This window comes from Phycomyces blakesleeanus, assembly GCF_001638985.1.
Source record: "Phycomyces blakesleeanus NRRL 1555(-) unplaced genomic scaffold PHYBLscaffold_2, whole genome shotgun sequence".
NCBI classification, from domain to species: domain Eukaryota; kingdom Fungi; phylum Mucoromycota; class Mucoromycetes; order Mucorales; family Phycomycetaceae; genus Phycomyces; species Phycomyces blakesleeanus.
The window spans coordinates 404657-419283 of record NW_017265135.1 but is presented as its reverse complement, the minus strand read 5'-3'; the positions used below and the strand labels follow the sequence as shown (position 1 = coordinate 419283).

The 14627-nt window shown below is 39.5% G+C and overlaps 4 protein-coding genes across 4 annotated transcripts; 1 reads left to right on the top strand and 3 right to left on the bottom strand.

The window, feature by feature from the left end:
- Positions 1–387: 387 nt before the first annotated feature.
- PHYBLDRAFT_139244 (hypothetical protein) lies at positions 388–1466 on the top strand (the record flags this gene model as incomplete). Its single annotated transcript, XM_018430187.1, has 4 exons — positions 388–589; positions 650–817; positions 913–976; positions 1064–1466. The coding sequence occupies 4 exons, from the start codon at positions 388–390 to the stop codon at positions 1464–1466; spliced, it is 837 nt and encodes a 278-aa protein (XP_018297249.1).
- A 95-nt stretch (positions 1467–1561) lies between these two features.
- On the bottom strand, positions 1562–3020 carry PHYBLDRAFT_139243 (hypothetical protein; the record flags this gene model as incomplete). The annotated part of the gene is made up of 6 exons (XM_018430186.1): positions 1562–1739; positions 1919–2045; positions 2114–2288; positions 2380–2505; positions 2587–2594; positions 2819–3020. The coding sequence occupies 6 exons, from the start codon at positions 3018–3020 to the stop codon at positions 1562–1564; spliced, it is 816 nt and encodes a 271-aa protein (XP_018297248.1).
- Positions 3021–4935: 1915 nt separating this feature from the next.
- On the bottom strand, positions 4936–11875 carry PHYBLDRAFT_179018 (hypothetical protein; the record flags this gene model as incomplete). Its single annotated transcript, XM_018438082.1, has 2 exons — positions 4936–11261; positions 11447–11875. The coding sequence occupies 2 exons, from the start codon at positions 11873–11875 to the stop codon at positions 5319–5321; spliced, it is 6372 nt and encodes a 2123-aa protein (XP_018297247.1). The 3' UTR covers positions 4936–5318.
- Positions 11876–13273: 1398 nt separating this feature from the next.
- Positions 13274–14304, bottom strand: PHYBLDRAFT_157180 (hypothetical protein). Its single transcript, XM_018433579.1, has 4 exons — positions 14046–14304; positions 13766–13944; positions 13598–13679; positions 13274–13426 (listed from the first exon to the last, which is right to left on the bottom strand). The coding sequence occupies exons 1-4, from the start codon at positions 14097–14099 to the stop codon at positions 13394–13396; spliced, it is 348 nt and encodes a 115-aa protein (XP_018297246.1). The 5' UTR covers positions 14100–14304; the 3' UTR covers positions 13274–13393.
- Between the last annotated feature and the right edge of the window lie 323 nt (positions 14305–14627).

Genomic DNA, 14627 nt, shown 5'->3' with positions numbered 1-14627 from the left:
ATTTATTGCTATATTTATTTTGGAGGGAAACTCAGAGATATAAAGTTTGTTTTTATTTTTCATTTTTATAAATAAACTCTAAATGCAGCCACGCTTTTGAGATAAAATACATTCTCTCCGGGAAGTAAATTCGCCCAATGGCGAGAACAAAAATCCAGGTTGTACTAAAAATCAATTCACCTTAATGGAAAGTACATTCGCCTTTTGGTGAGAGCAAAATTGGTGTTGTATGAAATGTAAATCCACCATGGCTGACAAATCAAATGTCCTGCTGTCAAGAATATTTTTAGCACATCAAGTCATGGAATATTTGGATATATAAGAGCACTCCAAAATGCTCGTCTTCATTTTGCTTCTTTTTCACAATTACACCGGAAATCATACATAATGAACATTCAATTATTATTTGAAGACGGGAAAGGTTCTGTTATCGACAAATATGGCCGACCTGAACCAATGGATTATACTATTGATGAGGAGCAATTTCGTCTTGAAACATTGAGCTCTCCTACACAATATTTCGCACAATTTCCTCTGGAGAGTGAGAATAAAGTAGAGATAATGCAGATGAAAAAGGAGACAAAGGCTAGTAATAGTTGTTATGAGAGAAATATCAATGAAGCAAAATTATGCACGCTATTATTACCAGGGCAAAGTGAGGTTTTTCAAACTACTACAAAACAGCTCGGGATTCACATTCGCACGGCACAAAAATGGAGTAAACAGTACGAGAAGGATTCTGATAGTATTTTTGAGAAACACAAGAATTTTTATTCACGAATGCATCGGTTAGAATCCTTCAGCCGTCCTCGACGAAGTAATGAATAAAACAGATATCCACAGAATTAAAAGTATCCAAAACTTCTTTGTTTGATTTTGTAAAACAACATTGCAATTTATCTCTCGAAAAAGCTCGTCTTCAGCCTATAGACCGAAATAGCGACGAAAAGATTTTAGGGCGCTTGGATTTGGGTTCGTAAGTGAAAAAAAAAACAGACATGGACTTTACGAGAAATTGTGTCTTTCTTGACGGATCTGCTTTTAATATTAATTTGGAACGTAGTGTGGCGTGGTCACAGAAAGGCACATCGGCCGTGGTCACAGCTCCCAAAAGACGTGCAACAACAACCATTCTGGGCGCGATTTCTGCTGAAGGCCTAATCAAATGCAGCCTTAGATTTCCTCAGTCTTCATCTAATAAAAAGAGAAAATGGGGAGACGGTGTTGAGCATATGAGCAAAGGAACGGTTACCGGATATTATGTCAGCTTTCTGAAGGCGACAATGGATGAAATGGGCTATTATCCACACATTAAAGGTCACTACCTCATGAAAGATAGCTCTTATCCGTACATCAAAGTACATAGCCAAATACGTAGAATCTCGCGGTTACGGCTGCGCTTACTTGTCTCCTTATTCTCCTGGACTCAATTAAATCGAGCAATTTCGGTCAGTGGTAAAAAGTAAAGTAAAACGCAACAAGTTTTTTGAGAAGGAAACTTTAATGACTCGGATCAGTGAAGCTTTTAATAGCATGAGGCTAAGCAACTTTAAAAGAATTGTTAAAAATTATCACAAATGCTTGGACAAGTGTCGTAATTGACATTGTCTCGTGTTTCATTATTGTAATAAACTCCTCCATGCGGCTTTGGCGGGGCAGGATGCGAGCAGAACTGGGATACATGCTGTGAACAGAGCATGAGGATGTGGGCCAATATCAACAGCCGAGGATGAGATACTCTTTAATCAACAAGACATAACTTCCCAACAGCGTGTAAAAGCAATAGTAAGATACGAAAATTGTAATTGAGGTGTGCTAGCAATTATGTGCCTGGTTCTGTATATGGGCCATTTTTTGTTAGAAGATTTGGAATGAATAATGAACGTAAAATCTGATTGACTACTGATATCGTACTGACTTGTTTTCCTGGAACGTCTGTTGGCTGAATGGGGGTATCTCTTTCATGAAAATGGATGTTACAATCCAGATGTAGTATCGTCGCATCGGCTTCAATAGGTAGTTTATTGCACATTTGAATAATGTCGCTTTTGTAAAAGAAACTATGCACCTGCATTTCATGTTTCGTGTTCTTTGCTGAGAGATAAAGAGCTACCGGCCCACAGTCCAAGGATATAGACGTGTGATAAGTTTTTTTTTGCTGCATTGGTTTTCAACACGCGCAGACTGCTTTGTTTCATTGTAAATAAATTGTGCTTCCAACTTTTTGAAGATTCAGCATTGCTTTTGTTGTTGTCCTGAAGCACTGGTTCCATACTGCCTTGATGTTCCTTTGCAACACAAGATTTTTTGCTTGTAGGGAGCTTTGTGCTCAAGATGCTTGGCGAGTTTTTATTTATGCAAAGCTAAAGCGGATGTCACGGCTTTTGTTGTGTATTTTCTAAAGTGAGAGACGGTGAGAACCCAAGAAAGCACATCCAGTAGCCATGTCTTTGCAAAGAGATAGAACAAATTTGAAGGCTTCTTGGTTCTACTAGGGAGATAGACCTAAAGTAAAATAGGAAACAATGGGGAGACAAACGGAAAAATACGCTGGAATGCAGCGAATAATGAGAAGAGATAGCATACAGATTGACCTAGAGGGTGGGTTGAAAGAGTGACCAAGAGGATAGGTGAGAACATATAGGGGGGGGGGGGGGGGGGGGGGGGGTTGCATATTGACTAACTCTTCACACTATCTTCCCCAACCAAAGTGAGATATGTGCGAAAGAGCCGTGAGCTTGAAAAACTTCACTTTGCCCTGGTAATAATAGCGTGCATAATTTTGCTTCATTGATATTTCTCTCATAACAACTATTACTAGCCTTTGTCTCCTTTTTCATCTGCATTATCTCTGCTTTATTCTCACTCTCCAGAGGAAATTGTGCGAAATATTGTGTAGGAGAGCTCAATGTTTCAAGACGAAATTGCTCCTCATCAATAGTATAATTCATTGGTTCAGGTCGGCCATATTTGTCGATAACAGAACCTTTCCCGTCTTCAAATAATAATTGAATGTTCATTATGTATGATTTCCGGTGTAATTGTGAAAAAGAAGCAAAATGAAGACGAGCATTTTGGAGTGCTCTTATATATCCAAATATTCCATGACTTGATGTGCTAAAAATATTCTTGACAGCAGGACATTTGATTTGTCAGCCATAGTGGATTTACTTCCCGGAAAGAGTTTATTCAAAGGCAAGATGTATGTTTTAAATAAAACAAAAGATAAAGGTATATAAACTTGCTGTGTGTGTATATGTATTGTATAGATTGTCTATGGTTATAATAAAAATAAATAAATACATATATAGATAAAAAAGTATATATATATAATATAATATAATATAATATAATATAATATAATATATGACCAAAAGAGCTCACAAAAGATTGTTATTATCAAAATAAAGAAATCTATGTATGTGGTACATTAAATACGATCAAATAGCGAAACCATCGTTCGATGACAATATCTGTTTCATTCAAAAAGGCTATACCTTTATAGAATATATGATTTGTAAACGTATAAAGATATCGTCCATGTTATATTCCTTTATATACATACACTATATACATACACTATATACATATGCATACATGTATATCAATATTAAATATTAAATATTTATATAAAGTACAAGGATTTAATACTTCATTTTGTCAATTACAATACACTTTTTTTTCAGTTTTGTAAAACCTTTCTTTATTCATTTATTTTTGGATATGTATACAACAAAGGCGCTTGTTTTACAGTGTATTCCAAGTTATTCCGTATCGAAACTGGTGTAACTGGTGTAACTGGTACGACAAACGTATATGGAAGCGAATCATTCAGGCATGGTGAATAAAAGATAAATGAAAACAAAAATTAATCTAGATACACAGAATCAATCAATTGCCCATTATAATACCTCATGGGAAAATAGAATGACCCAATTGATTTTTCACCCCCCAATCTCCTGTGACTAAACACATTTTTACTAGAGAACAATCCACTTTATACGAGAGCTTAATTGCGTCTATATAGTGATCACATTGTAGCTGTCAAAGTGATTCTTTTTTCTTTTCTTTTTCAAAACGAGTAAAAATAATAATAGTAATAATGGTGATATCATATCAAGATAATCTTATTATCAAGGCTTAAAAAGAAGATGAAAAATAACAAGGTGAAGAAGTACAAAAGGCTAATTATCTTTTTTAAAATATAGTGTATTTTGTGACCTGACAAATATCAAAAAATGTGTATATCTTGATGTTTGCACTAATTGCACTCAAAAGCACCGTTTACGCTCACAGTAATATAACAAACCTTTTGATTGACTCCAATTCAAACTGATGAATTTTCTTTCTTTCTTTTACCTCGTGTAGATTACTATTAGGTCTTTTTATTTTTTTCCCTTTAATATACGTATATTAAAGATCGTATTGTACTTATATTAAAAAAAAATGCATCAATTTTCATCTCATAAATCACAGCTTTGGAACATCCGCCCTACATATGATTCAACCGTGATTTAATAAGTTGGAAAATTAGAGATTTCCGGAAGATCTAAATATGTTATATTATATCTTACATAGAATATTGCGCAGTGGGGTAAGGGTCATGCCTGGGGTTTGGAGATATAGTAAAATTCAAATATTCTCACCAGCTTGAAACAATTTTTTTTTCTGTGAACCAAACTAGGTTGGACAAATGTCTTGCTTAAAGAAACTCAATTCCCCGGCGTTAGGATATTAGTTAATCAAACGTAACACGACTTACTTTGTTACATTGCTGTGAATATTATTGTGATAATTTGTCCTACTTTGCTATTGTGCAAATTGATGAGCAAACTAATTTTTTTTTCTCTTTTGTATAATATTGTCTCAAAAAAAAAAATAGACTGGTAACCAAGGTAAATTCCATAAGTAAATAAAAATATCAAGTGAAAAGATGAAAATTAAACACTTCTTTTAGAAGTTGAGGGTATTTGAAATTTATTATCATTCAAAGCGTATTCGCTTGATAAATATGAAATATGAGTGCATTGAATTGCGTGATATAAAAAAAAATATAAAACAGATGAATGAAGAATAATAATTAGAAGAGGAAAAATCAAAGGGAAACATAAACAGAAAGCAATAAAGATAAAGAAGTAAAGAAGGAAAGAAGAATATTAAAAGAATAATATAATAGCACAATAAACATGCTCGTGCGTATGTAGTATAGTGTAGTGTAGCGTAGTTTGTGGTGAATGTGTATGTGTGTATAGGTATGTGTGTGTGTGTGTATAGATGAGATTGTTGTTTGTTTGTTTGTTTGTTTGTTTGTTTGTTTTTTACAGAATCGTACGTCGTGGAGTAACAAACTTAAAATTCTTGTTGTTTGCCTTTGTCATCTTAACCTCAACTTGGTTACCCATTCCATCAACAGTCACCAAGAATCTGTTGCCTTCTTTAATACCATGTCCGAATCCAACAGGAGATCCACCTCGGTTATAGGGAGTAGACTGGGATTCCCGTAAAGGACCGGGAGATCCTGCGCCACCTCCACCGCGAATCGTTGTAATCGTACCTGGCGACGCAGCCCGGCTTGTACGCAAATATACTTCACCCAATAATCCACCACGTTCAGACCCTGACGAAGATGCCCGAGGAACAAAGTTTCCCCCTTCCAACAAGGCATGGTCTCTCAAAAACTGTGAGAGCTCAACCCAGCCACCGCCTACACGCACCATAACCATTCTACTGCGCAAGATACGACAGTATGCCAACTTTGGATTCACAGTACCGAACCAATAACGGCCCACCTCACCTGGAACCATCTCGACCTTAATTTTGTAAGGCGAGTCATTTACAATCAAACCAAGCGCCACATCAAGGTCATTCTTAGGATCGGCCACATATGCTTCTGGTTTAGGTACATTGGGTTGTGGTTTTGGAGTACCGACAGAAAGTTGAGCAACACGGCGAGCAGTCGGGGACACATTTCCATTGCCTGCTCCTGTAGTGATAGTGTTCTTTCGGGCACGCGTGTTTCCAGTTGAGGCCATATAGCGTGGCGTAGAATGCATTACCTGAGGCTTCACTCGCTCGTTATTACGAATGATCTGATTAGTACGCTTGTCAGCAACACGTTGGCCGCGATCTTGGAGACTTCCACCGGTACTGGCAGCATTCGGGCTCTGGCTACCAGAACGGCCATTCATTATACGATTAGGGACTGGTGTACCAGGGCGTTTTGCTTGAAGGGTACGTTTATGAAGGTCAGGCATCGTAAACGGATCAGCCAAAGGTCCAATGCAAGCTAGGAGTTCGGATTTCTTAGATACAGCCAGGGCTTGCAGATCCTTCCATTTATTGGCCATCTCCTCAAGACAATGGACAACACGCCGATCATTCAAAAGGCTTTCACCTGCTTCTTTTGCTTCATCCATCAACCCATTAATCTTGGGCTCGTAGTAACGGTATCTTGTGTCGAGATCAATCAAAATTGCCTGCAAATCTGCTCTGCTCAAAACGCCATCTACTACACGCGCACCCTCAGGAGATGCACGATCCACAACCTCAGCCACGGCTAACAAGAGCACCTCAAGTTCTTCCACAACTGTCAAAAACCCTTCCATCTTTTCAGCCTCGGCAATAGCTTCTCGTTTGGCTTTCATCATATCGGTCAATCCGCCAACTGCCTCAATAATCTCTGCGCGTTGACCAGAAAATATGTCTTCGTTCTCGGCACTAATTCCAAGCATCCGATCAAGTTCAGCAATTGCTACCTGAAGGCGTAGCTCAATGTCACGATCCAGACTATCAAGCTCAGCTTTGGCTTGGACTGTCTCTTGCTCGGTTGGAAGCATCGACAGAGAGCACGTCTGTATGACCTTGAGATCTGTATTGTCTCCCATCTCACTTGGCTTGAGGTGACAGACGCGGACTGCGCTTGCTCTGTCCTTAGCTTCACCAATCAGGGTCATGATCTCCTTCACTTTACGAGCAATATCCACTCTATGCTGAGAGTGTTCAATCGTCTGTCTAGTTTCCCCAAGTTGTTGTCCCAATGAATTCCAGGCATCCATAACTCGTGCTTCCCGGATGGCAATGGCTTCCTGAATAAGTTCTCCTGACAGTCCAAAATCATCTTCCAGGTGTTTCAAACCGTCCTTGGTTGGTCCCAAGATTTTAGGTGCCATGGCTTTAAAGCCTGTTACAATAGGCTGCATGTCATGCATCTTGTGCTCCAGATTGTCCAATCCAGCCAAAAGTTCGTTTTCATCTGTGATACAAACATCAGTAGGCAGTTGAGAGATTGCATTGCTGCAGTGACTGATCCAGGATAAAAGTTCTCCTGCTGTCTTGGCATGCATTTGCATTTTTCGTACAAATCCGGCCTGCCGCTTTTCGGATGCCAGCACACTGACCAGTTTTACTATATCGCTTTCAATCGTTTCCAGCGGGGATTTTACAGCAGATTCGCCATAACCCTGTTTTCTCAATTTGCGTGCATCTTCCAAAGCTTCTTTAAGTAGTTGACGCAGTTCGGTGATCCTGGCTTCGGATCCGGCCGAGGCACCCATGGTGGCACGAATAAGCTGCTCAATCTCAAGACGTTCCATAGTTTCAAATCTACGCTGTTTCATTAGTTCCATACGTTTTTCAATCGCATCATGTTCTTCTTGGACTGCATCTTTGAGCTTCTTAGCACGCTCCAAGAAATCGCCAAAGGCAACTGCGTTATTAGCATTTTTCTTTAGATCATTGAGACGGGTAACAATGTCCTGGGCCTTGTTCAAAAGAGCGGCGTGGCGATCGCGAGCACAGGAGTAATTTGCTGTCTGGACAGCATCCTCTTTGCGGTTTGCAGACGTGATTCTTTTTCCAGCCTCACCGAGCATGTGAACTGCCCGTGACAGCTTTTTCTCAATTCGTTCAAGGTCAGCGTTGCTCCAGCCTGCCTTTGCCAGATGTGCGATTTCTTGGGTGAGACCATGAAGGCATTCTTCATCTACAATACTCATACGTCGCTGACGATCGTACCATTGTCCTACAGCCTCAGTAAAATTCTCGAAACTGTCCATGTCGTTAGCTAACTGGGCCCAGTCCTTTTCGAGTTCCTTTTGGACTCTTGCGGCTTCCTCTCGGTCCTCTGTCTTTTCGGGAGTCATGCTTTCAAATCTGGTACAGATGTCTTGGTAGTGTCGTTGTTGATCGACGTATGCTGTCTTGAGAGACTGGAGAGCACTGTTAAGCATCTCAAAGCGCTGGCGATCTTGTTCTTCGCTCTGACCAGTCATAAATCCGCAAGTCTGTTTGAGGCCTGGAATAGATGCCCGTGTTTGAGAAATAAAAGCCTTTAGAGCTTTGGCACGCTCAACATAAGTATTTCCATCTTCCATCTTTTGTCTCAGTGCCTTGAGCTCTTCTTCGTGTTCATCTAGTGTGTGTCGCAGGCCATCAAATTTGTCTGTGAGGCGTCGTGATTCAAGTTTAAGTTCGTCTCGGTCGACTGATACACTGCCAACTTGATCGGCTGTTTCCAACAAGGTCTGGATGCGGATCAACAGATCAGCAGCCTCGTTTTCTTTTTCTTCTTCCAGAACTTGGACAAGTTTGTGATGTTCTTTTTCAAGTTTTCGGACATCGTCAATGCTAATAGTGTTTGGATCTACACCATCCACGGATGCGTTTTTGATCTCAGCTGAACGGCTGTCCACCCACAAACATAATCTGTCCACTCCCTGAACTAATTCTTTGCCTTCGCGGTGTAGCTCAAGGCTGTAGCAAAGAGAGTTAAGTTGGCTATCAAGTTCCTCAGCCAGATCAATGAGCTCGGCGCGTTTTGAATCCATGACCTGACGGATTACATTGTTTGATTGCTCGTTTTCTAGGCGATCGAGATCGAGAACTGGTTCTGGGTAGACAACACGACTAGTTGCCGTTGCGAGTTGGAGAATCCGCTCATGAATTGCCTGTACTTTTGCGGTCAGCTCATTTTCTCCACCGTGAGTTTCTTCAGCTGCGGCGAGTTCGAGTGTGATCTGATGTGCGTCGGCCTTGAGAATATCTATCTGATATATTGAATCCATCACGCTCAAACGCTGTTCTACAACCTGTCGTGCAAACGCAGTCCGCTTTAACAAATTATCAAACAGAGCTTCGCTGTGCAGCTGTCGGTGACTAATATGGTCAGGTAAGGTTTCGTTGACTATGTCTTCAAGATCTTCATAGAGATTGATTGTACGACTAAATTGGCCCTGGTCAAATTCGTTCATTCTTTGTTCTAACGACAAGAGGTTCTGAATGATGAGATCTCGTAGACGTTCTTTGGCTGCTAGTCGGTCAGTTTTCTCTTGATCAGTCTCGTCTGTTGCACAGTCGTCTTCTTCCGCTTGCCAGCGAGCACTTTTTGTCAAGAAATCATACACTTGTGCGTCAGTTGTCGTGAGCCAGTCCATAGTCCCCACGTGCTCTTTTTCCCATGCAACACGCCGCGTGAGGGCTTGGAGATCGAGGCTCTTTCGTCTGAGAGAATGCATGAGTTTGTCTAGGGCCTTGAGAGTGGTGAGCGTTATGTCTATAGTGGTAGTGTCTGCCGGACTGAGGTCCTTGTCAGCCCGCCCTGCGCCTGTGAGGTCTTTGACATGGGATCTGAGCCTAGCCATGTCTTCGGCATCAAAATGTTCGATTTCATCTTCGAGTACGCTGTGTTGGGCGTTTAGTGAGTTAACGACCTCGTTTGTGGCCGGCGTGTCCGGACCAGCCATTGCATCAGGAACGGTGGTTTCTCCTAGACGTTCGATACGGATCTGAATCCATTGTCTGATACGTTCTGCTTCTGCGAACCAGACTCGGACCTCTTCAACCCAAGTACAAACTAGATCATTTTTCTTGGTGATAGCTTCAAAACGGGCTTTGTATGCATCGTCGTCACTACCTAGGCCTTCGTCCAGAAGATCGGCATAGTCTACCCCTAATTCTTTTAATCGTTCTGACGTGCGTTTAACCCTTGTTTCGAGTTCCTGAATGTCGGTATCTGTAGTTATGGCCTTGACCATCTTGGTTTGAACAACATCCAACTCCGCACGAATCTCCGAGCAAGAACGAGCAAACAAAAATCCACGGCGGAAGCGTGCGAGTTGGTCGTCGTTTGTGTCCATGGACGCAACAAGTGCCTGGTACTGTTTATCGATTTCTTCTAAACGAGACAAGACACTCTGGTGCTCTTGCCATTCTGGCTCGAGTGATTCGTCGACGTACTGACGTAGAGCTGCCATGGACTCTTCTATAAATGGTAAAGATGTCCGACAGGCTCTGACGTTAGTTTCATATGCACTCAAGTCTTCCCTGGCTGCCCTGAGTGGATGCAGTACGCGCGTGTGCCCGACATCTTCTCCGTCGTTTGACCGAACCGGACTGGAAATCTCGCCATCCTCAGAGGCCAGCTCGAAGCTGTCCATAGTAGCCGAACTGGACATTGCATAGTTGGAGCGTGTGGGGACAACCCTGTCGAGACGACTCTGTAGGCGAGTGATCTTTTCAGAGAGAGTTGTGGCGCGCGATTCAAATTCTTTTAGTGGATCAGGAACTTGGCGCTCGCCTGTCTTTGTGGTAGTGGTTTTTGTGAGTTTAAACTGTTGTACAGAAAATGTGGATGTGCGAGTGGTTGAAGTGAAAGGTTCGTCTGGGGTGTCTGTGGTTGTTGAGCTAAGAGAGGGAGTTGATGGAGTTGATGCCGAAGAGTTTTGATTATTATTATTATTATTTTGTTGTTGTTGAAGTGGCGGTGAGGACGGTCGTCTTTTTCTTTGTTGTTTGTTTGAAAACCCACCGTCTGCGTTTATTTCACGCCATCGAGCAAGATCGGCTTTCCTCCGCTCCTCCGCTGCTGGGGAAGGGGGACGTGTCTGGACGGCTCGCAAGAATTCGATGAGGTAGGCTGCAATGGTTTGTTCGTCAAGCTGTTCAGGGTCTGCTAGTACGACTGGATCTATGACCAGAGGCACACCTAAATTTGTGTAGGCGAGTTGAAAGGCTGTCGAAAGAGTGTGAATAGCCTGAGATGTGGTATGAGTGGTGCTGTCAAGCCGGCAAAAATGTTGAAGGTCCGGGACAAGGCTTGGGTTGTGATAATGAACGAGGGCAAGAAAGGATCGACCATCTTGCCACCGGATAGATGGTATCAATGAGGCATCAATGTAATTTTTTAAAATCGTGCTCGTCCATGCAGAGAGGAGTGGCTGAAGGTCTACGAGCGCAGCAATTGGAGGAATATGAGCAGAAGAAATCTACATGGTTACATAAATTGTTAATATTGATATTAATATATATATATATTGTGAGTATACTATATAAATGTTTAAAGATATTGATTTTTTTTTGCTGGTTGGTTGGTTGGTTGGTTGATTAATTGATTGATTGATTATTGGCAAAAAAGAAAGGAAGAAGGAAAGAAAGAAAATAAGCTGCGTACGTGAGGGTATTGTGTGCAAAGCGTTGGTTGTAAAATGGACAAGAGGCGGGCGATGTGTTGAAGGTGAAGAAAGGAGAGGAGTGCTTTAAGGGTATCAGGATGTGCAAGGTCTGTGGGAGTAATGACAGGCTCCTGGAGGCCTAGCCAGGTTTGAATAGCGTCTGCTGCTTGTTGGAGTGTGTCCATCTGTTCATGAGAATTGTCATCTAATCTTCCACCTAATGCTAACACGAGGGATAACAAGGTGTCTCCATTGGATATCTGGGCAAGAGAAGCCACTGGTGGGCTTAGGAGAGTGTTGACCCAGAGTAATATTGTCTTTTCTCTACATGCGCGCGCTGTCAATGGTAGACTATGCAATGCGAAGAATCTAGATTCTGTTGATTCTTTTGGGAGTTCGCTTGCATGAGACTCCATCGCAAGGTTCATGGGGTTTATATGCTGAGATTTATAGAAAAAGTATAAATAAATAACGAGGTCACTCCAAAGTATTATATATGAATATTTATATATTTATATATTTATATATAAATATAAATATAAATATAAATATAAATATAAATATATTTATGTATGTATGTATGTATGTATGTATGTATGTATGTGTGTGGTTTATATGCGCTTATGTATATATATATGTGTGTGTGTGTGTGCGTAAAATAGGACAAATTATTTCCCAAATTCAAAAAAAAATATGAATAAATAAGGGGTTACAACTGATATATAAAAGTAAAAGAAGTAGTAAGAGTAGAAGAAGTACAAAAAGAAGAAGAAGAAGAAGAAATTACAGCAAAGGAATACGAAAACCAAAAATGAAAAGAAAAGAAAAGAAAGCAAGACCAGCTAATATAAAGTAATATAATAATAATATTTGAATTTATATTTGATTATTATTATTTTATTATTTATTTTTGTTAAATAGCTTTCCTAACCTTTTGTATTCGAGAGGAGAAGAAAAGGAGGTAAAGGAAATGATTGTGTTTTATTGTTATTTATTTGTTTATTTATTTTCTATGCTGATTGGCAAAAAGATACTAATAATTGTTTTTTTAATATGCGTATGTTTGGGTGTAAATATATAAATTTATGTAAAAGAAAGCAAAACCTAAATGTGTGTATTCTGCACACATCTTTATCGACATATGTCTATGATCTCAAAGGAGTGAAAGGGGGTACAGACCTTCTAGGCTTCAAAGATGTGCTACAAGCACATGAATTAGCCAAGCACGTTCTCTATTCGCTCACAGTACACTCTCCCCCCCAATCTAACAAGAGTCGTCCTTAGGACCTTGCACGCCACTTCCGAGCCGAACCCGGACTTTGTACTCAGTAACCTTCTTTATATGGAAAGCCAAGTCGTTACTCATAAGAAATATTTACATACATATATATATTGTTTGAGATTAAGGCACCAAGTCTGAAACAGTCTAGTATATAAAGTGTATAGATAACTTAACAACCCCTCCTGTTGTGCCAATTAATAGCATTCTCTTCCCTTGTATATGTTTATCTATCTCTATATTGCTCGTAACAAATTTGTATATTTAAACGAATCATCAGACTTGAAGGTGATATTAATCTAATAATAATGATCAACAGGGTCACACAATCAAGGGAAGTTGTGCACTAGAGAGAGTAAATTTTGATACTTATAGGACCTTTTGTTAGTTCCAAATAAATCAAAATGATATCATTTCATTATTATTCTTATTATTATATGCAGATGTATATATATATATATACACACGTACACGTACACGCACACGCACTACAAGTATAATGGTAATGGCAATGGCAATAGTAGTAGTAGTAATATTAATTGTGGTTGTAATAGCAACAGCAACAGCAACAGCAACATCAGCAACAGTAATAGTAATAAAGAATAGTGTTTCAATATTATTCCTTTTTTTTCTTTTTTTTAATCATGTAGCGTTTCAAAAATGAAATTTATACTCTTGTCCGACTTTCTCTCGGCATGAACTGTGCGTGTGTATGTGTAAATAGATAAATATAAATATAAATATACAGCGGTAGATTCATAATTTTATATACAAATATGGGATTGACAGATTAACATGGTTTTGCCCTCATTACACATAATCATTTTATTATTATTTTTATTATTTAAAAAAAGAAGTTTTGATTACTTACACGCGACAGGAAGGGTTGTGATAATATCGGTCCAATAATAGGCAATCTCTTCAAGAACCCAAACACAACCGGGAAAAAGTCACTATACAAAACATAAAGACAATAATAATTTATATCAGTATCAATTTGTTTATTCTTTCTTTTGTGCGCACAGAGGTTACAACATACCCAAACAGGTTGAGAATACCAAACACCTCAAGCAAGAAGCCAAAGAATGGAAACTTTATCAGGACCAAGAAAATACCACCCAATAAACAGGCTGATCCGCGCAATTTTTCACGTCGAGTGAAAAACACAACTGTGTTCTTGGGACCAATGATAGCTCCAATTCCGCTCAGAAACAGGACCTGTTGGTTGGATATTATACAATACATTTATAGTTGTGCGTTTTGTGGTAGTGGTGTACGATGGTGTAAGTAGATTGCATCATCTCATTGTCAACACTTACATTGCCAATTGCCAACAGACCACCATCAAAGAACATCATCACGCCCAAGAGCATAAAGAACAAGCCAAACGCTGTAAGGCCGACACCAATCTCTATTAACTTGTGTTGATAAGTCCTATTGACTCTGTGTATTGTTTTGCATTCTTTATTTCGTTTCTTATTTTTGCTTTTGCTTTTATTTTTGCTTTTTTGCTTTTTATTTTATTTTATTTTATTTCCTATTACTTTGACTATCGCTTAACCACATGACCAATAAAATAGAAGAAGGGAACAAAAAAAAATCCAAGGGACGAGAGGACTTGTTCTCCCTTGGTTTGGCCCCGCGTCCCAAGAGGAGTTGCATTTCAAAGTAAGAAAAAATATATATATAAAAAAAAATCCCGTTCACAGTCACTAGATATTACCCACAAAGATATATTATTTATATAATTTCATATACCAATATAAAAAAAAGGCAAAGTAAGGCAAAGCAAACCGTATCAATATCGTCATCGTCATCATCATCACCTTTATCACTATAGCCATCACCCAAAGTATAGTAATGCTTATAAAAGCATATATATATATATATATAATTTTGAA